At 39.5% G+C, this 26,893-nt stretch overlaps 4 protein-coding genes across 4 annotated transcripts; 3 read left to right on the plus strand and 1 right to left on the minus strand.

Moving 5' to 3' along the window:
• Nucleotides 1-1,394: 1,394 nt before the first annotated feature.
• On the minus strand, nt 1,395-7,675 carry LOC114358899 (lysoplasmalogenase). The gene is made up of 5 exons (XM_028313061.1): nt 7,343-7,675; nt 5,636-5,817; nt 3,646-3,811; nt 2,716-2,931; nt 1,395-2,545 (listed from the first exon to the last, which is right to left on the minus strand). The coding sequence occupies exons 1-5, from the start codon at nt 7,358-7,360 to the stop codon at nt 2,468-2,470; spliced, it is 660 nt and encodes a 219-aa protein (XP_028168862.1). The 5' UTR covers nt 7,361-7,675; the 3' UTR covers nt 1,395-2,467.
• A 96-nt stretch (nt 7,676-7,771) lies between these two features.
• Noa36 (zinc finger protein 330 homolog Noa36) lies at nt 7,772-13,737 on the plus strand. Its single transcript, XM_028313064.1, has 6 exons — nt 7,772-8,003; nt 9,031-9,293; nt 9,409-9,528; nt 12,261-12,431; nt 13,019-13,090; nt 13,248-13,737. The coding sequence occupies exons 1-6, from the start codon at nt 7,864-7,866 to the stop codon at nt 13,391-13,393; spliced, it is 912 nt and encodes a 303-aa protein (XP_028168865.1). The 5' UTR covers nt 7,772-7,863; the 3' UTR covers nt 13,394-13,737.
• Nucleotides 13,738-14,555: 818 nt separating this feature from the next.
• LOC114358910 (rho GTPase-activating protein 26) lies at nt 14,556-17,063 on the plus strand. Its single transcript, XM_028313075.1, has 2 exons — nt 14,556-14,977; nt 16,876-17,063. Exons 1-2 carry the CDS (start codon nt 14,818-14,820, stop codon nt 17,046-17,048), a joined length of 333 nt encoding a protein of 110 aa, XP_028168876.1. The 5' UTR covers nt 14,556-14,817; the 3' UTR covers nt 17,049-17,063.
• A 3,216-nt stretch (nt 17,064-20,279) lies between these two features.
• On the plus strand, nt 20,280-23,241 carry LOC114358896 (uncharacterized). The gene is made up of 2 exons (XM_028313058.1): nt 20,280-22,416; nt 23,076-23,241. Exons 1-2 carry the CDS (start codon nt 21,203-21,205, stop codon nt 23,239-23,241), a joined length of 1,380 nt encoding a protein of 459 aa, XP_028168859.1. The 5' UTR covers nt 20,280-21,202.
• The last annotated feature ends 3,652 nt before the right edge of the window (nt 23,242-26,893 follow it).

The raw sequence follows: 26,893 nt of genomic DNA on the forward strand, positions 1-26,893 counted from the left end.
TTACGAATAAATGAACTTGAGCTACATTATAAAGATATTCACTATTAGTTGTGATGAGCCATATAAACAATCAATATTAATACTAAACATGTAATACAGTACATACTAAATATATACCGATATCTTTTCTGCACAGGCGCAACAAGGTCAAGTACTCTGTGCTCGTACTCGGACAATCTACACTCGACAGCAAATAAATCGCACCACCCGCGACAAGCACTTTGAAACGTATGCATTTCACACCAATATTGGTACCATTCAAAAGCCTAGTTCTAAACTTCATTTCATTATAGGAAAGGTTTTTACCCCAAAAATGTTTCTTTAGAAGGATCCAGAGTCACTTCTTCAAAAAATAGATAGTTACACTTGAGCCAACTTTTATGGCTATAAAACTGTTAAGTTGGGATTAATCGCTATCCATCTGTTAAAGAGGACACGTGTGATCATTATTTGGTTTTATAACCATAAAATTTGGTCTAATTGATCCCAGAGGTGAGCCCAAAGTGAGGTCTTTTTTCAAGTCACATTTATGGTATATGTTAATCATTTATTAAGAAATTAAATGTGTTTTTCTTTAAGGATATTTATTGGGCTTTCAAATAACACCAATATTGTTGGGGCACCATTATTGTGTCAAAAGAAAATCTTTAAAGTTCGAGTCGCGTGTGGTTCGATTTATTTGCTGTCGAGTGTATATTTACCAATCTTGGACAAACATGGTCGTCTAGAAAACCGATAACCAGTCTCTGTGATAGATACGATAGTGTGAAATCACATGAAAAAGGATCATGTCACTAAACAGGAGGATCATACTCCGCGTAAGTTTTACGCCTTTCTATGAACATCAGTATACTGAAGTGAGGATAGAAACAGATTGCGTCGGATGTATCCAAAGCGGAGTAGGGGCTTAAATCAGAAGACACAGTACCAGTTCTTTCGGATCACTAACGAGATAAACAGCTGAATCATAATCCAGACCAAAAAAAATATGTGCAAAAAGACGAAACATGACATAAAAGACGATACAAAAATACTTAAGTCTTGGTGTCTCGAACACTTGGTTGGCTGTGGTTGGCAGCTGCGCGGAGGCGCCTCCGAGTTACGCGCGACTGGCCAGCGCCTTGCAGTGGCCAGCCACGTCTCATACAATAACAGTCCAAAGTTAAAATAAATATGTAGTATACACATAAATGTGCATATACCATTGACCACCTGACATGAAGCCACTTAGTACGTTGTGACTTCTACAGGATAACCCATTAGTGGGTGATCAAACAAAGGATAGATTCTACTTCTCAAATGCAACAACTATGATAGTTGTCTATCTCCAAAAAGGAAGTTCAAATCTTCTAAAAAGATTCCCTTTGATATAAATTGTCATCAGTGATCAGTCAATTAAGTATGGGAACGTCATTTTTTTGGTCATTGTTCCTGCACATGAGCAGTAGAATTAATCCTTTTGTATGATCGCCCACCAACGGGTCACCACCCTGTATATCATTACCTTGAGACCATTTGTTTGATGAGCCGGATTGACTTTCCAATGGCGTCACATAGTCGTTTGAAGTGGTTTGTTTTATACAAATAGATGTAGAACTCGTTCTCCGTAAGTTACGGAAGCTCGCTCATCTTCCACGTGTCAAAAGGTCAGCACACATAAGTCAGATAAATTAAATACAATAGGAATGTACAAAATTCGTAAAATATACATTTCGTAATGTGAAATGTCATGATATTATCTACAGTATTTAGTTAACGTGATATTGTCGATAGGATTCCTAAATAGCAAAGGCGGATATACCTAATGATATCACAAATACAAAGATTCATTCTGGATCACAAGCCCTCTTATGGACCTTAGTTAGTCTTTTGGATTATTTACCAACATAAACGGATAACATACACGTTTTCAAGAAGAAAGACAAACATTTGCGTCAGACGCTCGACTTAATATTCTTTGGCACTCGCTAACAACTCTGTTTTGTGAGCCAATTGGTTATTCGATACCAAACACGAGAGCCATTGCACGCATCTTCTTGTCGAACTTAACACTCCAAAATCAATGACTCCTCAAAGTTTATCGTTTTTAAAATAACATTATTAGTATTTAAAATAATGAGAAGACAGTGACTGACGCATATCACAGACCGTTTCCACAACTTTTGTGCATACATACTTTCCCACTTGCCGCACTCTTACCGATACTGTCCAAACAAATTACTTAACTACGTACGACACAAACTCATTACACTAAGATCTAACTACCTGTATAACACCATAAACACCAACGATTAAATCATGGAAGAATTACAACCATACCATATGAACAATAATCTTACACCGATCTTGAAAATCGGCAGACACCTGGGAACTCCAGTCGTCTTGTTGTTTTACCAGCTCGCTTCTCCTCATTTCTGATGGTCCTCTAAGTCCAGCGGCGTCTGCACGCGGCCGCGGTCCGGCGCGCCTAGTCCTCGGGCGTGGGGTCCAGCACGCTGAGCGCCAGCGCCATCTGCGCCATGTAGTACGTCGACATCACCCACAGCTGCAACAAACCCTCGCTTGAAACTTTTCAGGGGAGCCGTCAACAACCGTTTAGGATGTGAAACGGTGAAGTCACCAGCGTGCAGGTCAATCAGGGACAGGGATATCTCGATTGCTGACAAAACAGGGATACAGGTGAGGCGTCTGCGGCGTTAGAAGTCACAACGGTACCTGGTTGTGGCGCATGGGGCCGCCGAACATGCCGTAGGCGAGCAGGCCGTCGGAGGCGAGGAACAGCAGCGCGCCCAGCGCCGCCCGGCCGCCGCGCGCCGCGCCGCGCCACGCCGTGCTGGCCAGCAGCGCCGCGTACAGCGGCACCAGCCACGCCAGCCGCCCCGGCAGCTCCAGCAGCAGCAGGAACGCCGCCGTCGCGCAGTGGCACGCCACCTGCGCAGCCCCGACCACTCATTACACTACTGTACTGGTGCTTGCGGAACGCAACGCACCGGTGTACCATAATAAATCATACTTGGAAGACCAGACTTTCCGTTGACATGAGTTGAGCCATTTTGCGAAGCGCACATTCTGCGTCTTTTTGATTTTAAGTCGTGGTCTGTCGCTGGTTTTGGTGCTTCGTGTAGTAGCGAGTCCAATATTAAAATATGACATTATGTGTAAATACATCTGTGTTACTATTTTGTGTTTTTGTAATAGGTGATCAACCCAGTCCTCAACTCAACCTATTTTTACAAGCTTTATATTGACTTCGCTTGTTAGTTAGTGCGGGACAAATCTTGTTTATAATAATATGTAGGCTATTAGCCACATAATAATATGTAGCTGTTGCGTGTCTGCAAATCTGCATAAGTACACATTACATAATGTTTCAGTCACTGACTGCATGTTAGGTTACGCAAGGTCGCTACAGGTAAAAGGTTAATGTTGAAGAATTTTTAATGGAGGATTGTTCGAATTCTTGAACTTGTTCGAGGTTAGGCTTCGTCGTGAATTGGAGCAATAATATAGATTTCAGTATAATTTTCATTATACTACCTTTTGATTTTCCTGAAGCCTCTATTGAGTGGCACCGGCTATCGCTAGAGGCTGCTCGGAGCAGCGATGGATCTTAAGCTGTTGAAGTAGACGAGGATGGTTGCATACCGCGAGGTGCAGCGCGAGCGGGCGGAAGCCGAGGCCGGCGAGGTAGGCGAGGTGCGCCAGCGCGAAGGCGCCCATGCCGGCCTCGAAGCACTCGGGCCACACCAGCAGCGCGTCGCCCACCATCGACAGCGCCAGCCCCGTCGCCACGCACGACGCGTACCAGCCCCTGCCACACAACCACAACGCAAAGCGTAAGCTAGCCGCGCTCAAACCAACAAAGCTCCTTTCTAAATCTAGACTAATCACTATTCATCTACGAGTAGACTACTGTCAATCGAGCGATAATGTAGCGACATCCCTACTTAGCAAGACCCACAGAAATTGAACCCAGGACCTTTCGTTTGGGTTTAGTAATTTCAATAGGTAGAAAATGCCATTCCCTTAAGCGTCATCGAGGTGATATAAAAAGAGTTTACAATATTGATAGTAACAAATTGTATATTTATTTACTGGATATTTTTGTACTTATTAAAACATACAAGCTATCTATAGGTATTTAATTAACAGGTACGTTGATAATAACATGGGTTTTTATAATTATTGCTAGTGGTAAAGAAAATAAAATATTACGGATAGTGAGACATACGAGTGCAGACCATGTCTATTTTCAGCCTGTTTCCTAGAAATGGTAGAGTCTGAGATCGATCGGCGCCGACCCCGCGCAGCCCCAGATATTTGTGTACGAGCGGAGACCTCGCACGCGGTGTTGTTGCCGCACAAATCAAACAACACGTTGCAACTCTTGCATAAATATGCCATAATAACGTAATACATAAACATACATGTTATGTTATGTACAGTACATGACATGGTTAAATTTTCTTTTGACAAAAATTGGTCCTTGCAGTATAGTATAGATGTAGGTAGGTACAGTAATAAGTAAGTTAGGGACGAACTGCGCATTAACTGGGTATTTTTAGGTTTACCAGTGACCTTGATTATTATCTAGGTACTCTTATCTTTTCTATCTAGATGACCTTTCGCTGCGTCCCGAGTTTATTGACTGCCGATGAAATCGACTCGCAGTTGAAGATAAACAAAGCGTATCCTCACACAAAGAAAATAAAACTGCACTCCAGTGACGTACGTGACTCATCACTTAGGGAGTATGTTAATATGAAGAGAAAAGGCACCCGTTTAAATGTCCAGAAGTCACAAACACATACTTAAGTAGTTGATTGTAGAATGATATTATAATTTATTTATGTAGTTGAGGAGATACGGTTGTTGTTTATGTCCACCATTTACAGCGTTTATGTATATTTTCTGCGTATGTAGACCTGCGTTGTCCGCAGATAGTAGTTAGACACGACGTGATAATGAATGACTGCTCACTTCACCCTGCCATTGAAATTGAAGATAATTGGAAGTAAATACCTATCTATCCAACTCTGAAAGAACGCGCAGTCTCTTGAGAATGGAGAACCTGCAAAACATTTTTTAAACATTCGAATGAAATGCACTCAATGCAAAGCGCACATCGCATTTCGCGACTATAGCTGTATTAACATTTCTTGTTTAAATTTCTATTTTAAGTACAATAGGTGCTTGTGAATTTGCGATGAATCTATGGCTAAGTAATGAACGAAGTCACGGGGAGAAGATGTAGTAGGCGCGCTGAAAGGATCTCGCCGCGTTATGAGGTAGAGTCCCGCGTAAACTCTACAATACTCTACATGAGTGCTTCCGAAGTTCGGTTTCCAAGCGCTAAAAGGAGAAATCGAGCAGTAACGGCTACCACGAAAAATTTTCGAGTTCAAATTGTTTGCATATTCGAATCGCCATCAAAAGATTTAGTACCAAAACTACAACAGCGACCTTGTGAACGTGTCGTAAAGTGAACTTAGTATGAGAAATGGTTGCACGAAACTTATTTTGAGAATCAAAATTGTCACGTTATCGTTTAATTCGAAGGTTGAGTATCGAATTTTGTCGAATATGCAAACGATTCGAAGACGAAAGTTGTTCATGCTAGAGGTACAGGACTCACTGGTCGCGCACGTGCGGCGGCGGCGGGTGCAGCAGCGCGAACAGCATGAGGCACAGCACGGGCGCGCACTTGCCGGCCGCCACCGTCAGCGACGGCGCCAGCTCGCGCACCACCACGAAGTACACGATCACGCACTTGAAGAACGGCACCAGCCCGCCCGCCGTCATGCCCAGCCGCTTCATCTGCGCAAGCAACACCCTCAGACCCTCGCCAGTTCCCACACAACGCCGTCTCCTAGTAGATACTCCGCGCCAATACATCTTGGTACTTTTTTAAAGCAATAAAAGTTTTTTTTAAAGAAAACATTTTGAGTACTTAGGTCCTACATCACCGAGCACGTAATAATATTTGGAAATTTTTATTAAGACGTATTTTAATTACCATAGCTGGGCACCGTTAATCAAATAGTTAACTTCGTTAATCGTTAAACCGTTAATAAAAAAATTAACTTCGTTAAACGTTAAAACGTTACATTTCGCAAGATTTAACGCAAGTTAACTTTAATCGTTAATCCGTTAACACATGATAATAAAACGAAAAAAATAATTGTATGCAAGGTTCAAATAATTTCGAAAGCTTGTATCGCGCATGGAATTTATTCCTCTTTTATGTTTGCGCTACAAGCTTTCGAAATTAGGTATTTGAACCTTGCATAAGTACAATTATTTTTTTCGTTTTAGTACAACTGCATTCAGAATAAAAGCTAGTTTTTAAAAAAGTTTTCTAATTATTATAATTTTATTCACTTTTTAGTAGTAAGTATCTCAATATCAGAGCCTTGGTTCAATTACAATACAATTTAGCACCAAAGTGCTCGAAAAGACAAATTCAGCAAACCCAAACTCGACAAGTTTCCACCGTTTCGTTTAGGAATTCCTATGGCCACCTCCTGACTCCATCATCAGGACCCTGGACATCATCTAGTACTAAAGTGCTCGAAAAGACAAATCCAACGAACCCAAATTCGATGCGATGCCACCGTTTCATTTAGGAGTTCCTATGGCCACCTCATGACTCCATCATCAGACCAGCTCAATAGTACCATAACATTGCATTGTCATCGTACTTACATAAGTATACCAAATTTCAGCTCAATCGGTTCAGGAAAACTGGTCTTAAATTCAGTTGCAATAGTTGTCCCACACATACCTACTAACAAGTGTCGTTAGTGATCTGGTTACAAAAACTTTTGTTTTGGGTTCTGGAAGTTCTGGAATCCCGAACGTACTTGTCAGAACGCGTTTTTCTAGCGTTTTTCAGCGTGCCTGCTGTATCTTTTTGGTAAATAGTAGGTACTGGATTAACGATTAACGGACTTAGGATAATTTAACGGAAGTTAACGAGTCCGTTAACATTTTTTTAAGTTAACTTAAAAGTTAATCCGTTAATAGAAATGTTAACTTCGTTAATTAACGATTAACGGATTAACGAGTTAATGCCCAGCTATGTTAATTACATAGTTTTTACAAAATCAGTTATTTATAGTAATTTGATTAAAAAAATCTAAAGAATAGTACTGCCGTTGGTACAGCTTTAATTAATATTAACCGTAAGTTTAACATTTAGTCAGACCATATAAATAAAAAGGTTTCGTCTGTATAAAATTACTTGTGCCCTCTGTTACTGTGGTCATCATACCTGTAGATAAACGGTACATAATAGAGATACATACGAATGAAGTGATTAATGTATGTAAATATAACTTACCAATGGATAACTAATCATGGCTGGTCACGGTCTGATACAGTTATTGTAATGAAACTCCGACTCCTGATGACGCACTATAAATTGAATCGTGCAAATAGCACGGAAATTCGCGGACAGGGGACCCAGGCGGACTCCCCGCGAACCCTCGCTACGAACGCAACTGAGCAAGTGGCGCTGCAAGGCGATTAAAAATAAACTTTTGTTGATTGTTTTGTTTTGCCATGAATTTGTTGTGCGCATCTATCAGCTACGTCGCCACTTGCGAATTGAATCCTCTTACTAAGAAAGTCAATATCATTTGAATCTTCCATATTTTGCCGGGTTATAATTGAATTCGTTCAGAAACCAAAGGTAGCATTTTGTTTGTAGCATTCTGTCCACAGATTCTGTCAGTCGAACTGTCAAATAAACATCAAAGTCAGCGGATTTTGACATCTTTGACATTTCATAGCTTGATGTCGTCTTGTGGTTGTGAATGTGGCAATTTTAGTTGAATTCTTTTAGTTAATTACGAAACAACAATGCCTAAGAAGAAGACTGGGCAGCGCAAGAAGGCGGAGAAGCAGAAGCTGCGGCAGAAGGAGATCCGCAACGCGCGCGGGGTGGTGGACCTGGCGCAGCACCCCTGCAACCTGCCCATGGAGTGCGACAAGTGCCAGAAGTAAGCGTCGCTAAATACCACGCGACTCACGGTTATTCTCTGCTTCACTTGTATTCATAACAAAAGTAGGGCTTTTAATGAAATAATTGATAAGATTAATATAACCTTCCAGAGGTTATTTGAGTTACTTTTATTTTGTCCTTTTTCCTACATAAATGAACATCCATGAAGTGTTGTACACAGGCTATGTGCATTGTGGCAGAATATAGAATTTTTGTTTGTAGTTATTGTGGACAGTTAATCAAAATAATTATTTTTTTTCAATTGTGTGGGTTTCTCTAGTCTTTGGCACCTGTAATCTTCTTTCTTTTTTTATTTCAATGTTAGTGTAGGTAAATAACGATGCTTGAATGTAATATGAGCTATACCGATTTTAAAACATGTATCGTTCTCACTGTCTGTGCTTAACATTTTTATATACTAGGTATGTTAATTTCAAATAAATTATTATGATTACCGGATGCCCAAACAAGTTGATCTAATCCCTAATTGATACAATTGATTATGATTGTTCATAGAAAGTGCTGTCGATCGATTAATACTCACGACTTCGGTATGAGCATAATATGTTAATATTTTGTTAGAACAGTTTGACTTTAAAGTAGTGACTGAGTTTCTTTTTGCTTTTTCTCAGCACTGGCCCATTTATTGTACTCACTGGACAGGCAGGGTTAATACTGGGATGTGTAAAAGTGATTTTTAAAAGCCTACTTGCATAAATGAGTTTTATGAGTTTTTTAGTGAAAAACGTAACTAGCAACCGTCCTTTATCAATGAGGGCTATCGTTTTAGCGCTCACCAGTTAGCGCCACTGTAGAGTAAGGTCCTGTCACTTGCTAGTAGCGAAGACAGTGGCACCAACTGGTGAGCGCTAAAGTGGTAGGAGGACTATCGCATTTGCACTCATCAAGATGGCGCCACTGTAGAGTAAGGTCCTGTCAATCGCCAGGGGTGCCAACTGTTAAGTATAAAAACGATAGCCCTCATTAGCTTGTGAGGTTGCAGCACGAAGGTCGTTGTGTTCCAGGAAGCAGAAGAGCCGCGCGTTCTGCTACTTCTGCGGCGCGGTGCAACGGCTGCCGGCGTGCGCGGCGTGCGGCAAGGTGAAGTGCATGCTGAAGGCGGGCGACTGCGTGGTGCGCCACGCCGGCGTCTACACCACCGGGCTGGGCATGGTGGGCGCCATCTGCGACTACTGCGAGGCCTGGGTGTGCCACGGCCGCAAGTGCCTCACCTCGCACGCCTGCACCTGCCCGCTCATGGACGCCGTCTGCCTCGAGTGCGAGAGAGGTGCGTGGCGCGTGCCGATGTTGATAGAACACTTGTTCACAGTATAAAGATCAAGAAGCAATCCTTTATATTAATCTTATTTACATTTTAATCATCTGTCATTTTCTGTGCGCAGGAGTGTGGGAGCACGGCGGGCGCGTGTTCCGCTGCTGCTTCTGCCAGGGCTTCCTGTGCGAGGACGACCAGTTCGAGCACCAGGCCTCCTGCCAGGTGCTGGAGTCCGAGACTTACAAGTGTGAGTTACTATTACATACTTCTCAAATTGTAGCGCCAGGTGGCTAAGACTGGCGAGGGATGCTCTCGACACCCCCACTCGAGCGATGACGGAACTCCGCGGATGTTTTAGAGTAGACATGCCACGAATATTCGGCTACTATTCGGTATTCGGCCTATTCGGCCACTTTGTTTGGTATTCGGTATTCGGCCGAATAATAGGTACTATTCGGCCGAATACCGAATACCAAATCATTGAAAAAAAAGACACATCATATTAATCAAGATTTGTCTTTATTATCAAATTACGATACTATAATAAGTAAAATTAACCAGCGGTAAGTTGTGATGGATAAAAACAAGCTTTTCAGCATTTGACGGTAGCAATTCATTATTTTCAAGAAACGATTACGCTTTTCATCATAAATGATACCAGCTTCAGAAAACAACCTCTCACTATACACGCTACTCCCGGGAGAAGAAAGATAAACTTTAGCAAATTTCGAGAGGTTTGGGTATTGTTTTTCATTAGCTGACCACCACTTGTGAGGATCAGCTTTTAATGAACAAACAATTGAAAAAGAACTAAAGAACAAACTTTTCAGCAAAACCGTAACGTTTTATTAAATTTGTAATTTATATTAATCTGACAATGCGTGCCGTGACGTGATTTACTCGCAATTGAATGAAACAGTCAAATAGCCTCACACCGCCCGCAACCTGTCGTATTATTATTTACGCGCTCGACTAGCATGTACTTTGTGCCGAATATTCGGCCGCCGAATATTCGGTGCTTCGGCCGACAGCGTTGCCGAATATTCGGTATTCGGTATTCGGCCAAATCACTATTCGTGGCAACTCTATTTTAGAGGGCGCAGTTCATGATATGCTTTGTCTTATGTTTATAATACAAAAAGCCAAATGTGTTGCTCTGAAAAGAGAATATTTATTTTTAATAAACTGCTTTAACAATCACATATTTTACATAGAATTAAATAGGTAATTACCTACCTGAAAAGAGAAACAACATTTAAAGCTATTTGCTTCACAATTAAAATATTCCTTTAGTTTTCCGTACAGACGCCATTAAACAAAAACAATCTGTCAAATCAACTTTTTAAAAAACCATAGTGTATCATTTTTACTCACGTGCCAGGGTTTGTACGCGGGAAGTTTGAATAACAATGAGGGTCTATAGTGAGTCTCATTACATCTCCCCCCCTCCAAGACTAGGGTTCCACCGATACTGGAATAAGCTTTGTAAGATGGTAAAGATTTGATTCAATTTTTTTATGTCCTGTGTTTATTCTATAAATCGAGTTTGAAATCTTTTCTACAATACTGTAAGGACCTATTTTTAATTCGTCTAATTTTTTCCTGTTCAACCGGTTTCCATTTTCCACATATACTAGGTCTCCTACTTTTAGTTCAATTTTTTTCCTATTTTTATCAAATTTTTGTTTATTATAATTATGTGATTTTATGCTTTTTTCCAATGCAATTTTTCTATCTCTCATTAAGTCTCCACATGATATATCCTGTCTTAATCCATCCGGTAATACACCAACGGTCTTACCCTCTAATAAATATTTTGGCGAGAAACCTGTCACACTGTGCTCTGTTTCATTATATTTCTGAACACATTCATGAGCAACAGTCGTCCAAGCCAGTTTATTTTTATTTTCATTCATCCTACATCTTATTTTATTTATTAAAGTTTGATTTAATCTTTCATTTAAACCGTTAGAAAAAGGTGCATTTACAGCTGTGAAAATAATGGGAATCTTTTCTTTTTCCAGAAAACTTTTAAATTCCCTAGAGTTTATGCCTGGATATTGATCTGATAGAACCATACCAATTTTATTGTCCTGTGACACCTTTCTTACCAGTTTTATGAAATCATTCGAGTTTTGAGTTTTAGATGTCAAAATAAAGGCATATCTGGTGTAATGATCAACCAGAAGGTGTAAATATGTTTTAGTAGAACGTGAGCCACCAAGTCCACCTATGGTGTCTATTGACATTATCTCAAAAGGGTAAGTAGCTGGACCAAGATGAGACAAAAGCCCGAATTTAAGTTTGGTCCTGGATTTGTTTTTTGTTTATTTCGAAGTTTCCATCCTCATCGACATAAGCCCTTTTTAATTCTGGTGACAGGGTTATCCACACCTGCCTTTTATCATGACGTCTTTTTAATGTCGTTTTTACCTTTTGGAAACTTTTTGTTCTAATTATTTCTTCGTGAAATCTTATAGGTTGTAATGATTCCGGAATTCCAAATGTACGTTGGTCGGCATCCGTGATAGAAGTTATGCAGATCGTATTAGTCTTCGGGTCCTCGCCCGATTTCATAACAAATTCAAATTTTAGTTTCTCCATTCTTGATTAATAGCTGAGTAAATGTTGTTTTATAATACAAAAAGCCAAATGTGTTGCTCTGAAAAGAGAATATTTATTTTTAATAAACTGCTTTAACAATCACATATTTTACATAGAATTAAATAGGTAATTACCTACCTGAAAAGAGAAACAACATTTAAAGCTATTTGCTTCACAATTAAAATATTCCTTTAGTTTTCCGTACAGACGCCATTAAACAAAAACAATCTGTCAAATCAACTTTTTAAAAAACCATAGTGTATCATTTTTACTCACGTGCCAGGGTTTGTACGCGGGAAGTTTGAATAACAATGAGGGTCTATAGTGAGTCTCATTACATGTTGTAATGTTATGTGAATGTGTTCTTGTTTTCAGGTCAATCGTGCAACCGGCTGGGACAGTACTCGTGCCTGCGCTGCAAGACGTGCTTCTGCGAGGAGCACGTGCGACGCAAGCTGGCGCGGCCCGCGCCCGACCGCCGCGCCGCGCCGCCCTGCCCCCGCTGCGGCCACCCCACCCACGTCACCGCCGACCTCAGCGTGTCCAGTGAGTGCACACTAGCCCCCCCGCCCGCCGCGCCGCCCTGCCCCCGCTGCGGCCACCCCACCCACGTCACCGCCGACCTCAGCGTGTCCAGTGAGTGCAGACCCTACGTAAAGTAAAAGCTCATTTATTGCCAACAAAGAAAAAAAGGGAAGAAAATCGGCAAGACTTGGAGCGAGATAAAACGCGAATCGCAAGACCGAACGCGATGGAGGACTGTGTGACGCCCTCTGCCCCATCTAGGGGACATAGGACGTTAAGAAATTGCCAACAAAAGGTTGACACAGACAGTTTTTCCAGCGGTTACTGCACTAAGCTCTGCTTGTGTAGCGTTTTGCAATGTTATCTCATCTGCTATGTGAGTGAACGTTGAACCGGTACGCGGCTCTGCCAATACGTGCCTGTAATTAGAGTTCTGTTGCTGTCGTCTCCAAAAAGATATCGACTTTTAGGTTCAGTCATTTTGTGTTCGTATAAATAATATTCTGAAACAAAACAGACCCGACTCTTCCTGGAATATGCACGTATATCTTGCGCGTTTCTATTTCGGTTTCACGTGTATTGATTAAATCACCGATGTGTTGTTGCAGCGCGCACGCACCGCTACGGGCGCCAGGGCGTGGTGCAGCCCGACGAGGACGGCGACGCGGGCTCCTACTCAGGTACTGTTCCCTGCCATGTCTATCATTAACAGCTTTTCGCAGTTCGTCGCCAAAACGCTTGAAAGAATTGCTAATCACTGACATTATTTCAATTCCCGTGGCGGTATCGGTGTGATCTTCCAAGACTTATCGTTTTGATTGTTGCCCCACACAACAGGAGACTACGACGCGGCGGAGGGCGGATACTCATACTCGTACTCGGATTCGGAGGAGGACGACTCGGACGAGTCGGGGGAGAGCGGCTCCGAAGACGACAGCGACGACTCGGACGCCGCCGGCGCTGCGTCGTCCAACGCCGCCTAGCGCCCGCGCGCTGCCACGAGCGACACTCAAACGTCACGACCGACTTTCTTTACACGTCTTTCTGATCGTAGTAGACCCTAAAGTACTAAACTGTTGAGAGCTTTCTACGCTGCTTAGCTCCACTCTGATCGAGCCCCGTTGGCTAAGCCCGCTTGCGAACGGTAAGTTTCGGGTGTGGTCGCGGACGGGACGCTCTTTACAGGTCGCCGTGTCGTCGCCGGCCGATGTGGCTCAAAGTTGCAATTATTTACTTCTCAAGTAATTTGTATATACGGTTTTACCTATTATTTACACCAATATCTATTTTGTATTGTAATGGTAATAAAATAAACTAAAATAAAAATACAACAATTTTTATTTCTTAAAAAGTGTAGTCTCCCTCAATTTCAGGACGACCCTCTGTCTGTTAGAATAACATAAACGGTGAGTAGGTAACTCTGTCTATTACCTGTTCACGCTTAAACCTGATCCAATTTAGATGGGCTTAATTTGGCTCAATTAGTAGATAATTTGAGACACGAGGGAAAATATAGTAGGTATCTCGATATTTTGAAAAGGAGGCGCGCGTTTTCTGTGATAGACCCATTCGACTCGTTGTTTATTTATTTGATATTAGGACAACCAACAAGACAAACACGCATACATGGAAATGAATTACTATAACTAAAAGTGTTTAGTTGTAGTTAGGGATGACGAGATTAAGTATTTTAGACAATAATTTACAAATGCAAAATGTATTTTTTTCTGAAGTAGCTGGTACCTGCGTGAAACGGAACGAATCGATACAGCTTCAATGTTGCCATAAGACTGGCTCTAATTTATTTATTTTAGTAGTTTTTCTGTGGAGCTCTACAATTTCATCGATTTATTTGAAGCTCAATAATTGTTTTGATAGTTTAATAATGTTTTCTCAAATATTAAAAAAAAAAAGAAAAATGTTTTAGCAGTCTGATAACTATTTAAAATGTTTTTATTTTGTACTAATTCTATATTGTGAAGTTTTTTTAAGACAAGGTCGTCTTTAACCTACTGGAGGCCATGGGGCCCACGTACGGATCCATGGAGGTACTTATCAAGTGATGCGTGCCATAAAAAGATAAGGGCAGTGATTTTGGTGGATATTTATTTTGGTCAATCGGTTCTGTAGAAGGAAATTTTAAATAATTTATGGCAACATTAGTGCATTATCTGACAGCTACGCAACGATTGCATATCAGTCTGACTGAAACGAAAATATTACGTTTTTTATCCTTTTTGTAGCGGTGTAGTGAGTTTTGTGAGTGTCGCTCCCTCAATTATTATAAATTCCGTCCAAGGAGTGCAAGAAAGCAAAGGGAGTTGCAATGCCCTCATCGGAGGGCCGTCGGTGAAAGTGCATGGTGTTGTGACCGTGATAGAGGCGGCGCGAGTGGGCAGCCGTGAGGATGGGCGTGGGTCTGCAGCCGCTCGAGTTCACCGAGTGCCTGGCGGACAGCCCGCAGTTCCGCGAGAACCTGCAGCGCCACGAGAAGGAGCTCGAGCGCACCAGCCAGCAGATCAAGCGCCTCATCAAGGAAGTCAAGGATGTCGTCCAGGCTGCAAAACGTAAGTTGTCACCCAAATCGGTGTTCACCGTTTCTACCGTGCTATGAAATGCAAAACAGCTATTATTTCAAGTCTTTGTGAAATTATCTGTACACAAGCAAATACCAAGGCCAAGTTCTTTATTGTAGTTCGGCATTGAGTCCTATTTATTTATCTTTATATTCCTCTCACCATTCATTGTTACCATATCGAGAGTAATAATTATTTATAAAAACATTATTTAATCTTGATGACAACTTTTGGTCATAGGTAAGACAATGTTTTGGTTATGTTGTTTGATGGGTTACCAAATAAGTATTATTAAAGAAGTAGGTAAATCTTTAATTTTCGGATATAAAACGTTTTTGGGTCAAGAATAATTTTCTTGCAAGTCGTACATGGCATGTCTGTCTATTCTTCGCAATTAAGTTTCTAATTTCATTACATCAGTGTCAGTTATTACCTGGTTGCTCCACTGGCTACAGAATGTGTGTCAATGGCTGTCTTAATTAATACATGCACACTTGTAGTTAATGTCAACAAAAACACTTATGTAATTTAATAATAGAAGCTTGAACTTCTTGGGCACTTGAGTCTACTTACTGTACTCTACTCTATTTAAGTAGACAGGCAAATAACCTGGCTGATTGGATATGGTGTATGTTCCCATTTTGACACTTTTATATTTGTATAGATTTTACTGATACATAGTAGCAATGAGTCATGACAGGCTGCTCAGACGGCCATAACGGGCCAGCACAGAGCTATAGCTAAGACAATAACAAGTGGCCGCTCATTAGAGGCCTTGCCTTATCAGTGCACACCTACACAACACACACATACAGGCTTGAATACAATTAAGTTTTAAATGTTCCTCAGTAATGATGTCATTTATTGATGATTTAGGCAAACTACTTAAGGAACTAAACAAATGTATGTTTATTTATTTTTAATATTGGTTATAAAATGAAGATGTAGGATGGTTTTTTAAAATAATAATTTACATGAATTTTGCAACAGGAATTTTATTTAATAAGTTTATTACGTTTCGGTCTATAAGTATTTAAAACTGTACAAGTGGAAAGTTATGTTCTTATCTTTTGTGATATAATAAGATAAGCTTTGCTGAGTTGTGCTAATGTTGTTATCTGTGTGGTTGTAATCAGTGCCTTCTTGGGTGACACAACACACTTAATCTGGTTTCCATTCCTGATGGTGAAACATGAGGTGTGGTGGACTTCTCTAGTAAACATTTGATAATCATGCTGCATTGACACATCATAATAACAATCCTGCAATGTTTGTTAACTTGGTTAACACTTCATCAATGTCTGCTGAAGTATTTAAAAAAAAATATTATAATCTGAATTTTGCAATGCACACCTCAAATAGTAATAATAAATTATAAACAAGCAATGTGCCAAATTGGTTAATAATTATGATAATGTTTATTTATCCTTTGTTAGGTATATCAGTCAGCTTAAGATTGAAGTATTTAACATTAAGCCTGATGATGCTTATAACAGACTAAATATTGGTGTGGTTTATTTATTATTCCATGTTTGATAGAATATGATTGAATGGTTATAATGTGAATAAGTATGTAAATTGACTTGGCAATGACTATAAAAATACTATTTATTACATTAGAAGGTTCTGGCGCGGCTTCGCCCGCGTGCATTTCAGTCTGTCACGAAAGTCTTTCGCGGAAAAATACGGCTGTAAAATGCGCTATCTAAAACACTTTATTTCTTCTGTTGTCCGCGACTTCGTTTGCATAAACATAGTCTTACCTCCTTATGCTTATTTCATTTGGTATTTTCAAAAATAATCAGACACATAAATTATTTATTTTTATAGAATGTTAAATAAATGTAACGAGGTTTCCCAGTGTATGTGTAATTTGAAATGGCGCGCAGGTCTGGGCGCGGCGCAGCTGGCGCTGGCGGCCAGCATGGAGCAGTTCGAGTTCGCGTGCATCGGCGCGTCCATGACGGAGGACGAGCGCGTCATCAGCCGCTCGCTGCACCACTTCGCGCACCTCATCCGCACCATCGAGGACGAGCGCGACCGCATGGTAAGCCCCGCCTAGGGTTGCCAGGTCCAAAATCACAAAAGCCGGACTTTGTGCTTCATTTGGCCGGGCATGAGTGAGTACTATCATCATCGGTTGCTAACCAACATCCTGATGCGTGCGCTTCATATGATTCTGTGGCTCGACTTTCGCCTGGCACGGCAACCAAATAAAAAGGCTAACAAAAGCCGGACAGGTCGGACAAGGCAATATTTGGCCGGACAAGTCCCTAAAAAGCCAAACATGTCCGGCTAAAGCCGGACGCCTGGCAACCCTAGCCCCGCCGCACCGTCGCAACTCCGGCAGCCACAGGCGATCTATACTAGAATGTTTGGTACATACAGTCAGCGTCAAATAGTTCGTGACACCCAAACTGGCCAAAAAGACAACACACTGTCGTACCTTGTTGAGAACTTAACAACTTTTGACGTTGCTGTACATGAAGAAGCTCGTTCGTTCATTCGTTTCAGCCAAATGATGTCCACTGCTGGACAAAACCCTCCCCCAAGGATTTCATAACGACCGGTCCTGCGCTGCCCGCACCCAGGCATGAAGAAGCTCATCATTCCAAAATTACCCTCATCATTATCACTGATCACTGNCGCTGTTCATGATTCAGGAGATATTAAAACTCCATAGGAATATTTCAAGCGCTATATTTACTTTTGAGCTCTTGGAACAGATGGTTTTGCCCACAAATCAACATTAAATGGCAAATGCTGGTATAAAATTTAAACCTGTTTATTCCTTACTGGTTATAAATACGTTTTTCGGAATACATGCTATTGATAAAATTTCCAAAACCCTTACAATTTTGACCCTCACAATTGTACGTAGGAAGTGAAGGGCCCAGTTTGATACAATTGTTGGTATATGAATTTTCCAAGATGGCGGCGGAAAATCTGGAAAATTATAGCAGATTCGTAATCTGCGGTCCCAAATTACCTAAAATTTATGTTCAAAATTACTAATTTCTTTCTAGTTTAATCGCGGGTCCGAAAGGGATAATAATAATAATAATCATTTATTTGCCTTAAATAGGTGGTTACAGAGTAGTTCTTATTTGATTAGATATAATGTTACTTAAGACCTATTTAGTCATAGACTATAACATGCAAATATACAGAATGGTTACAGAGTGAGAAAATTAAATTTAATGTCAATTATGATTAGTCAATAAATCCATGAATCAACTATACAGTGTGAGTCACGTTAAAGTGTAAATATGAAAATATATGAAACTAGACCTATTTTTATCGATAAAAAAGAGGTCAAAAAATTTTTGAGATTTTTTTTTAATTTTTTATAGAATTTTTTTTCTTCCAATTACTTATTGTAAAGAAAACGTAATAACTTTTAAACTAAGCGGTATATCCTGATAAAATAAAAACAGTAATAATGCTAAATAACAGGCGATACTAAAAAAATACATGAAATACCTAGAAAATGCCAACAAATAATAAAAAATGATACTTTTTGAAAAAAATCTGCTTAAAAATTCGCATTTTTTTGGTTATTTGATAAATTTCTCCAAAAAATGCCCCTATAACAAGTAGTTTTTATTACTTTTTATTATTTTCTATCGTATTACTTTTGTAAAACCAAACATCGCATGTCTCTATCCCTATCACAACGTTTGCAATGACCGTTTGAACTAAGCCTCTCCGGGCGCGCCATTCAACGCTTCGTTAACAACGAAACTGAAAGTGACTCTAGATTTGTAATTTTGATAAAGACAAGTTAGATTTTAAATAAAAACAAAAGATTTCGAAGTAAAATAAGCATTTGAGTTAAAATTAAAATTTTCTCTACCTGTAGCGGAGAAAAATGTGGTGGCAGGCCTTTGTTCAAACGATCATAGCAAATGTTGTGATAGGGATAGAGACATGCGATTTTTAGTTTTACAAAAGTAATACGATAGAGAATATTAAAAAGTAATAAAAACTATCTGTTATAGGGGCATTTTTTGGAGAAATTTATCAAATAACCAAAAAAATACGAATTTTTAAGCAGATTTTTATCAAAAAGAATCATTTTTTATTATTTGTTGGCATTTTTTGTGTATTTTATGTATTGTTTTAGTATTGCCTGTTATTTAGAATTATTACTGTTTTTATTTTATCAGGATATACCGCTTAGTTTAAAAGTTATTACGTTTTCTTTACAATAAGTAATTGGAAGAAAAAAAATTCTATAAAAAATTAAAAAAAAATCTCAACAATTTTTTGACCTCTTTTTTGTCGATAAAAATAGGTCTAGTTTCATCTATTTTCATATGTACACTTTAACGTGACTCAAACTGTATTATCCATACAACATTCAAGTTATCCTTTGTACTTTAAGAATTCATCCACTGAATAAAACGTATTTTTTATAAGCCACTTATAAAAAATACGTTTAACTTAACGTAGAACTTTTCCAAACCGGGATTTTGGGAGCAGTTTAATGTGTTTAGGTATCTGGTTATAGATCGTGATACACATGGCATAACAATTTTTTTTATAACGCGTTGTTTTTGGTATCGTGTCTAGTACTAGTCTATCTGGGTTTCGAAGTTGCCGGTTTGTTTGATCTTTTGCCTTTAAGAACATTTCTTGGTGTAAGTTTACGAACTTTCCTACCTCGAAGATATAGAGGCATGGTAGAGGAAGTATATTCAAAAGTCTGAAATACGGTTTGCAAGAAACGTCTGGGGCTATATGGCATATTGCACGTATGCAAGCTTTTTGGGCAATAAAAACTTTCCTGCTATCCGTACCGTTTCCCCACAAAAGTAAGCCATATCTTAGCACCGATTCCACGTATGCAAAGTACGTAGTTAGCGCCGTGCTCTTACATGCCACGATTGATAACTTATACAGAGCGTATGCAAAGCTATTTAATTTATTGCACACCTTTTCTGTTTGCTCTTCCAATTAAATTTTTTGTCAATAATTAAACCTAAAAATGTCACGCATTCCGCATTCTTGAGAAATTGTCCGTTAAATGTAATGTCAATTTTATTGAATTTAAAATTATTGAAGTTAATTAAATTTGTTTTTGATAAATTGATTTTTAAATTATTATTTTGAAGCCAGTTAGTCAAGCCAGTTTTTTTTTTTTTTTTTTTTTTTTTTTTTTTTTTTTTTTATTTTTTTTTTTTTATTTTTTTTTTTTTTTTTTTTATTTAATATTTTTTTTTTTTTTTTTTTTTTTTTTTTTTTTTTTGACGTGACGAACTTATTAAAGAAGCTGCTAATTTTGGAAAACGATGTGTTGAAAATTAAAGAGAATTATGTTGACATAAAGCAACATAATAAATTGAAACAAGAGATTTCAGACATGAGAAATGCATCTATTGTCAATAACTTTGAATACACTAACATCAACACAAAACGGGGTGCCTATTTAACGGATTCACGCTATGATAGTGGCCCCATAGGCCTACCACACATTTCATTATCCCCTGAGAATCGCGTCGAATTAGATTTGGGCGGTATGAACAACAAGATAAGTCGGGTACCTCAACAACAAAGCTCACTCACTTCACTTCGCGAGCGGAGTGGGCGCGTGGAGGCCAATACTGCGGTTTCGGACACCCCTACTACGCGTCACGCGCCGCCCGCTTGCAGCGCCGGCGCACCTATGGCAGGTAGCGGCCTCCGCACTGCGGTTTCGAACGCGGTGACGCGGACGTGCGCTAACGAGCCCGCTAGGAACCCGACTGACTTGGCATCTACTGATGTAAACAAACGATCTTTTGTTGATATTGTTAATGACGGTGAATGGAAGATATCGAAGCCAGGCGAGGAATGGACTCTTGTGCAAAAGCGAAAGCTGAGAAATAGGTTTATAGGGATGAAAGGAAAGGCAAGTACAGAGTCTACGGATAATTTTAAAGCTGCCGACATTAAGATACCGTTATTTATTAATAACGTTAACAAGCAAACATCAGTGGATGATATAATAAGTTACATTTTTAAGAGAACACAAGTAAAAGTATCTTTAGAAGAGATTAAAATGAAGTATGAAAGGGAATATAATGCCTTTAAGGTTTATGTGCCGAGAAATAAAATAGATATTTTTCTTGATAGCAGTCTGTGGCCTGAGGGAATATCATTTCGCAAATACATTAACTTCAGGAGCCATACAACAGGAAAAAACCACAGTAAACGTGTTGCATCACCAAAATAATGTATAATAAATACTTGAAAGCTATATCATTTAACTGTAAATCAGTAACAAGATCAGCCGAGGGCATAAGAGCGTTATGTCAATCGGCGGATATCATAGCGTTGCAGGAGACATGGCTATTACCGCATGATATAGCCTACATAGCGGGAATCCATCCAGAATTCGACTGTTACAGTAAGTCTGCGGTTAACACCGGTGACGGGCTGCTAAGAGGTAGGCCGTATGGTGGTGTGGCAATTATGTGGCGTAAATCTTTGTTTACTTCGGTGTCCATTGTGCAGTGTAATTCTGTGCGCTTAGCTGCGATTAAAACTGTTGTGAATGACAGAACTACGTTGTTCATCAGCGTCTACATGCCCTGCGACACATGGGACAATTTAATCGAATTCACAAGTTGTCTCAGTGAAATAAACGCTTTAATAGAGTGTAATAACATAGATTCCGTGTTTATATTAGGAGATTTTAATGCGCATCCTAGTGAGTTGTTTTTTAATGAAATGTATAATTTTTGCTGTGATCAATTATGGGATATAGTGGATTATGACTACTTACGAAATTGTGATACGTTTACCTATGTAAGTGATATAAATAGCTCTCATCGCTGGCTGGATCACTGCATTACTACTAAGTCAGCCACTAACTCTGATGTAAATATTAAAGTACTTTATGATATTTTCTGGTCTGACCATTTTCCACTTGAGATAACGATTGATATGGGAAAACTGAGTTATTGTAAAAAACAAGAAAGTGATTTTAAATCTGATAAAGCTGTGTGGGGTGAGAGAAATCAAAGTCAAATAAATAAATATTTTGAACTTTGTTCTGAAAAGCTTAGAACTATAGATTTTCCTGAAGAGTTCAGGTCTTGTGCTAATCGTCATTGCTCTAGTTTAGATCATAAGTTAATAATTGATAAAATGTATGATAATATTGTATGTACTTTGAGAGGGGCAGCAATAGCGACCTATGAGCAAAAGAAACTGAGAAATAAAAATGTTGTAGGTTGGAATAAGTACGTAAAATCATTTCACAGTGACGCTCGGAGGTGTTTTCAGATGTGGGTATTACATGGCAAACCTAAAATTGGATATTATTATGATAACATGAAAGAAAGTAGAAAACTATTTAAGTCAAAAATAAAATGGTGTCAGGATAACGAACAAAAACTAAAAATGCAAATATTGGCTACACATATTAAAACNTGTTTTCGCCAGTAACTTTAAAGCTGTCACATATTGATTAATAGATTCTCCGACCTCTTGGTTTCTAGTGAAGAAGTTATATCTTGACAGTGTGATATTCGGTTTCACGCCAAAATAGCAATCAAATTTTTTTATCAGCACGATTACGTCATCTTTCTCACTTTCTTGCTCGAACGTAAATGTTTGATAAACGTCGAAACCGTCCGGCCCAATTAAATTAATCAATAGGCTAGCTTGAACGTCCGCTTTCTCTTTATGCACCCCAGATGCTTTAAGAAACAATTGAAATTGCGTCTTCCAATGTTTCCAGGCGTCAGCCCTGCTGACGGAGCTGCCCTCCAAACTTAACTCCGGTGGTGGTCTTGCGTGCTCCATATCGAACGTATTACTTCACGCACCTTCACGTTACTACAATCACCACGTACTTTATTTGCAAATATAATGTATAGGTATTGTAATTTCAACACATAAAACCACCGCTGCCACCATGTAGCGTATTAAAACACCGGTGTTTGGCAAACAACTGATTTATTATTTGACACACAGTAGGTAGGACGATATATCAATAATTATTAAGTTACCCACAACCCGGAAATTATTCAAACTTTTCTCGCTGTAAAAACCATCCTTGGACTTCAACAAACATTAAATAATATAATAATGGGTTCAGGATGCTGATGGGGCTGCCTCGGTACTGTAGCGCGTCAGCTATGTTCACTGAGGCTCGCATAGACAGTTTCCCAGTCGTCATGCGCAAGCGGGTTGCCTCCGCGTGGAGCCGCGTCCGAGACAGCTCCAACAGCCTCCTGGCGGCGATAGGGACAGTAGCGGCGTAAGGGGGGGGCGGTGGGGGCGGTCCGCCCCGGGTGCCAAGCATCAGGGGGTGACAAAAGTCGCGCAATTAGTTCTCACTGACGCATCTGCATGGCAAGGACGGTNATAAGTACATCTGTAACTACTAACCCACTATGGAAAATATTTTTTTTCCGAAATAAAAAATTATTATTATTATTATTATTATTATTCTCAAGAGTAAAGTTTGCTAAAAATCCACATTGTCGATATCTGTAATAGATATGATAACTTGATAGGAATCAAGAAGCATTGCCACTTCAGGGGTGATTGTAGTATGTAATCAAGAGCTGACATTCGAGTCGGGATTCCCTTCGTTTTAAAAATACATATATTAACCCTTTGGTTACGTGGACGCAATTTATTTTCTAGTAAGATGCGAGATCTTATTTATGTTATTTATTATGTTTGAATGAGGTTTGCAGTGTTCTTTCAATATTTTTGCGATTATGTGGTTATTGACGATAATCAGTGCGACATAAGTATGAAATACTATTTCGGAGTTTCAATGCGATTTCAAACTCATACACATTGTGGGATACGCGGGATACGCCTAAATCTAATTGAAACTTGCTATTTTGTGTCAAGACGTCAAGACTCGCATAGCATAGGAGAGCCCCGGTGTTTACATTTCGTACAAATAGGGCAAGCAGACGCCCCGATTCGCTAAACACGGCGCTGTTCCTTGGCCGTCTATTGGCGAGCCAAAAAATAGTGATCTGGTATATTTCTTTCGCAGCGGATGTCAGAATGCAGATCTAGTTAGGTAGGATATTTATGTTTTTGTTATTTGTCCTAGTTTGCGGTTCGCCAAAACTGCTGATAACAATATAAATCCACCAAATATTCAGATCAGCTGCTATTTCTATAATATTTAATTTTTTGATTTCTGCAGTTTGGGATATTTCAGGCATTCAGGCCTCGGGGAGCCTCCGTTATTTGGTTTCGAATGATTCGTAGAAGCAGAATAGAGTTCAATTCTAGTTCTATTCATTCATAGTAGTCCTAGAAATTTAAATTGTTACACACTTTATTGCAGCTATAAATGTATTCAGGATGAGTTTGCATTGAGCCCGTTGATGTGTGACGACAAGCCCACGACAAGACAGGTGAGCGCGATTGTGCCGACGCGCTCTGCAGCGCTGCAGTCGCGGCCCTCGCCCGACTCGGAGCTTTGAGGTCCACGCTCGACCTTCGAATCACTTTCTCGTTTCCGCTATAGAGCGAGCACTTTTACTCGCACGGAACGGCACCGAACGGGACGCAGGCGGCGCGCGCGCAATCTCTGAATATTAATAAGCGCGTGGACATAATTACTCGTTGTATAACATAATGTAACGGTGAGGTCGGCGCGCTCGCGCGGAACGAACCTTGAATGTCAATGCGGATATCGAGTAGGTATCTGTAACGTGTCTCCGTACGAACGGCCGCGGTCGCCAGATATGATATGGAATAGTAGCGCCATACCCTAACGCAACTTCCCAAATGTTGTCAGACCAGTCGTACCGACTGCGGCGCGAGAAATTAAAATCTGAACTACCTACCTAATTACGTCATGTGTCCGAGTTGTAAATAAGGCGTATCATAGGGATCAACGATCTCGGGCTGCGCTGCGCCCGCAGGCGCACAGCAGAACCTGTTTATGGCTTCGTGTTGCGTGAGTGTTGCATTAAATCTGTCCGACTTTATTGGCGCTACTGTTGAGGCGCGCGCGCGATTCAAGGTGCATCAGTGGCGGTTACCTAATGCTTAGTTTGCAATTTGCATATCCCTGTCGCTCTAGGAAGTTATAATAATGATTGGGCAATCATATTTTGTTTTCATGTTATCCAATCGCTGATTTCTATTTTGCGTTGGCTCTGATTGGGCGTAAACGTTGCAGCAAAGAGCGGGCAGCACAGTGCATGTGCGTTGAGGTCGCAATCTCGTCGTCACGGGACCAGTCATTGGAAGCGTTTTGCACTAAGTGCTGCTGCTGACTATTTGCATAACATCTCATCGTCACTTGTTATTCAGCTGTGACAACAGCTTGCTGCAAGCGCGGGCGGTCTAGGTCATTGATTACATAACTTTTATAGTAACAATCAAAGACTTCTACTGCTAGATTTGACCTACACCTGATATCATTGAAAGTGTAACATCCGATTATAAATTAGTAATTTAAGAAATTTTTTCTTGTGGTATTTATTATTCAAAATAACAGCTACTCGTATATCATGTAAATTACTTTTTAGAACTATAATTTTGTTTGCTAGACTGTTTAGTCTAATTTGTAAGTAAGCCAAAAATTATAATATTGAATAACATTATAATATGTATATTAGAGGACAATAACATACATAGGTTGTGCTACCTATCAACAAAAAACTGGATTCACATTTAAGATAAAGACACGTTCAAAGTTGAAGTCTATTATAAAACCGGCTAGAATGGCGACCTACAGCTATCGCGATGACGAATCTTTTGTGAAGAACACACGTGCAGACACGCCTGCCATGTCATTTACGTACACACTACACACTGGTTCAACATTGTGTGAGCGTGCGTGAGCACTGAGTAGTCCCAAGCTCATTCAAACAGCGCGGAATCTGTGGAGTCCGCGCTATTGACGTCTCCTGCGGGGCGGAAGTGCCTGTGATTAGGGTCAAAACTAACTTTAGTGTTTGAACTGTCGACGCGCGGCGGAAGGATGCTGTTATGTAATTAATAGCTTTAAGATATTTAAACTAAGTAACTTCTCTAAAGAAATCCGTCTATTCTTAGAATCGTGTGTGGTTGAATGTAAATTTACTACTTACTATAAAAAATATCCAATAGCATTTTATCTAACTAAACTACATAACAAGACGTTTTTTTTTATTTTCTTGCAATTTTTTTTTCGTTTTTATCGTAACTAACATCATTTCTTACCTAGTTTATTTATTTATTTATTTATTTATTTATTTATTTATTTATTTATTTTATGGAAAACAAACAGCATAATGCATATATGCTAATATATTAATAGATGAGGCGGTTAAGATCAAAAATGCCTTACATAGTTTTCACAAATAGCATATCAAGATACAATCCAAAACAAAACCATTCAGCATGCAGTATAACTACAATATATGAAAAAAGTTAAAACAATACAGAAAATTCCTACTAAAGCCATACCAAAATAGCAGAATATTAAGCAGTAAACAGATACTTCAACTTTTTACCGGGAGAGTGCTAAGTAGTGTCGCCAAAGAATTCCTTATTACTTTGATTTTTGAAGTAGTTTGGTCTCACAATATGAAAAAGGTCAACATTTTCAGAATAATTGCTGTTAAAAGTTTTGAAAACTCTGTTAAAGAAGGAATTGCGTCCATAATTAGTGGTACATGCATCAATGTGAAGTCTAAGATAATTTCTCCTGACATTGGCACGAGTAGGCACCTGTAACTTGATTCGCGAAAGAAGCTCACTGCAGTCTATTTTACCATTAATTAGGTTATGGNAATATTGTTAACAAGACGTCTAATTTTTTTTTAACGAAAGAAATTTAGCAAAACTTCGTCTTTTGTTTACTTTACTATTTAGAGCTGACTCTACCGCTGATCTGTTCTGAGTTGCATACCATTAGTAGGCAGGGTACTTTAAAAATCTTTGGCA

The sequence above is a fragment of the Ostrinia furnacalis genome, unplaced genomic scaffold, assembly GCF_004193835.3.
Source record: "Ostrinia furnacalis isolate ACB-3 unplaced genomic scaffold, ASM419383v2 OfSCF4144, whole genome shotgun sequence".
Classification (NCBI taxonomy): Eukaryota; Metazoa; Arthropoda; class Insecta; order Lepidoptera; family Crambidae; genus Ostrinia; species Ostrinia furnacalis.

Coding starts and splice junctions, on each gene's coding strand:
- LOC114358899 (XM_028313061.1), bottom strand. Junction 3,812..5,635: donor CCGCCGCACGTGCGCGACCA/GTGAGTCCTGTA, acceptor GTTGTGTGGCAG/GGGCTGGTACGCGTCGTGCG. Junction 2,546..2,715: donor GCCCCATGCGCCACAACCAG/GTACCGTTGTGA, acceptor GGTTTGTTGCAG/CTGTGGGTGATGTCGACGTA.
- Noa36 (XM_028313064.1), top strand. CDS start 7,864: ATGCCTAAGAAGAAGACTGGGCAGCGCAAGAAGGCGGAGAAGCAGAAG. Junction 9,294..9,408: donor CTGCCTCGAGTGCGAGAGAG/GTGCGTGGCGCG, acceptor TTCTGTGCGCAG/GAGTGTGGGAGCACGGCGGG. Junction 9,529..12,260: donor GGAGTCCGAGACTTACAAGT/GTGAGTTACTAT, acceptor TCTTGTTTTCAG/GTCAATCGTGCAACCGGCTG.
- LOC114358910 (XM_028313075.1), top strand. CDS start 14,818: ATGGGCGTGGGTCTGCAGCCGCTCGAGTTCACCGAGTGCCTGGCGGAC. Junction 14,978..16,875: donor TGTCGTCCAGGCTGCAAAAC/GTAAGTTGTCAC, acceptor AATGGCGCGCAG/GTCTGGGCGCGGCGCAGCTG.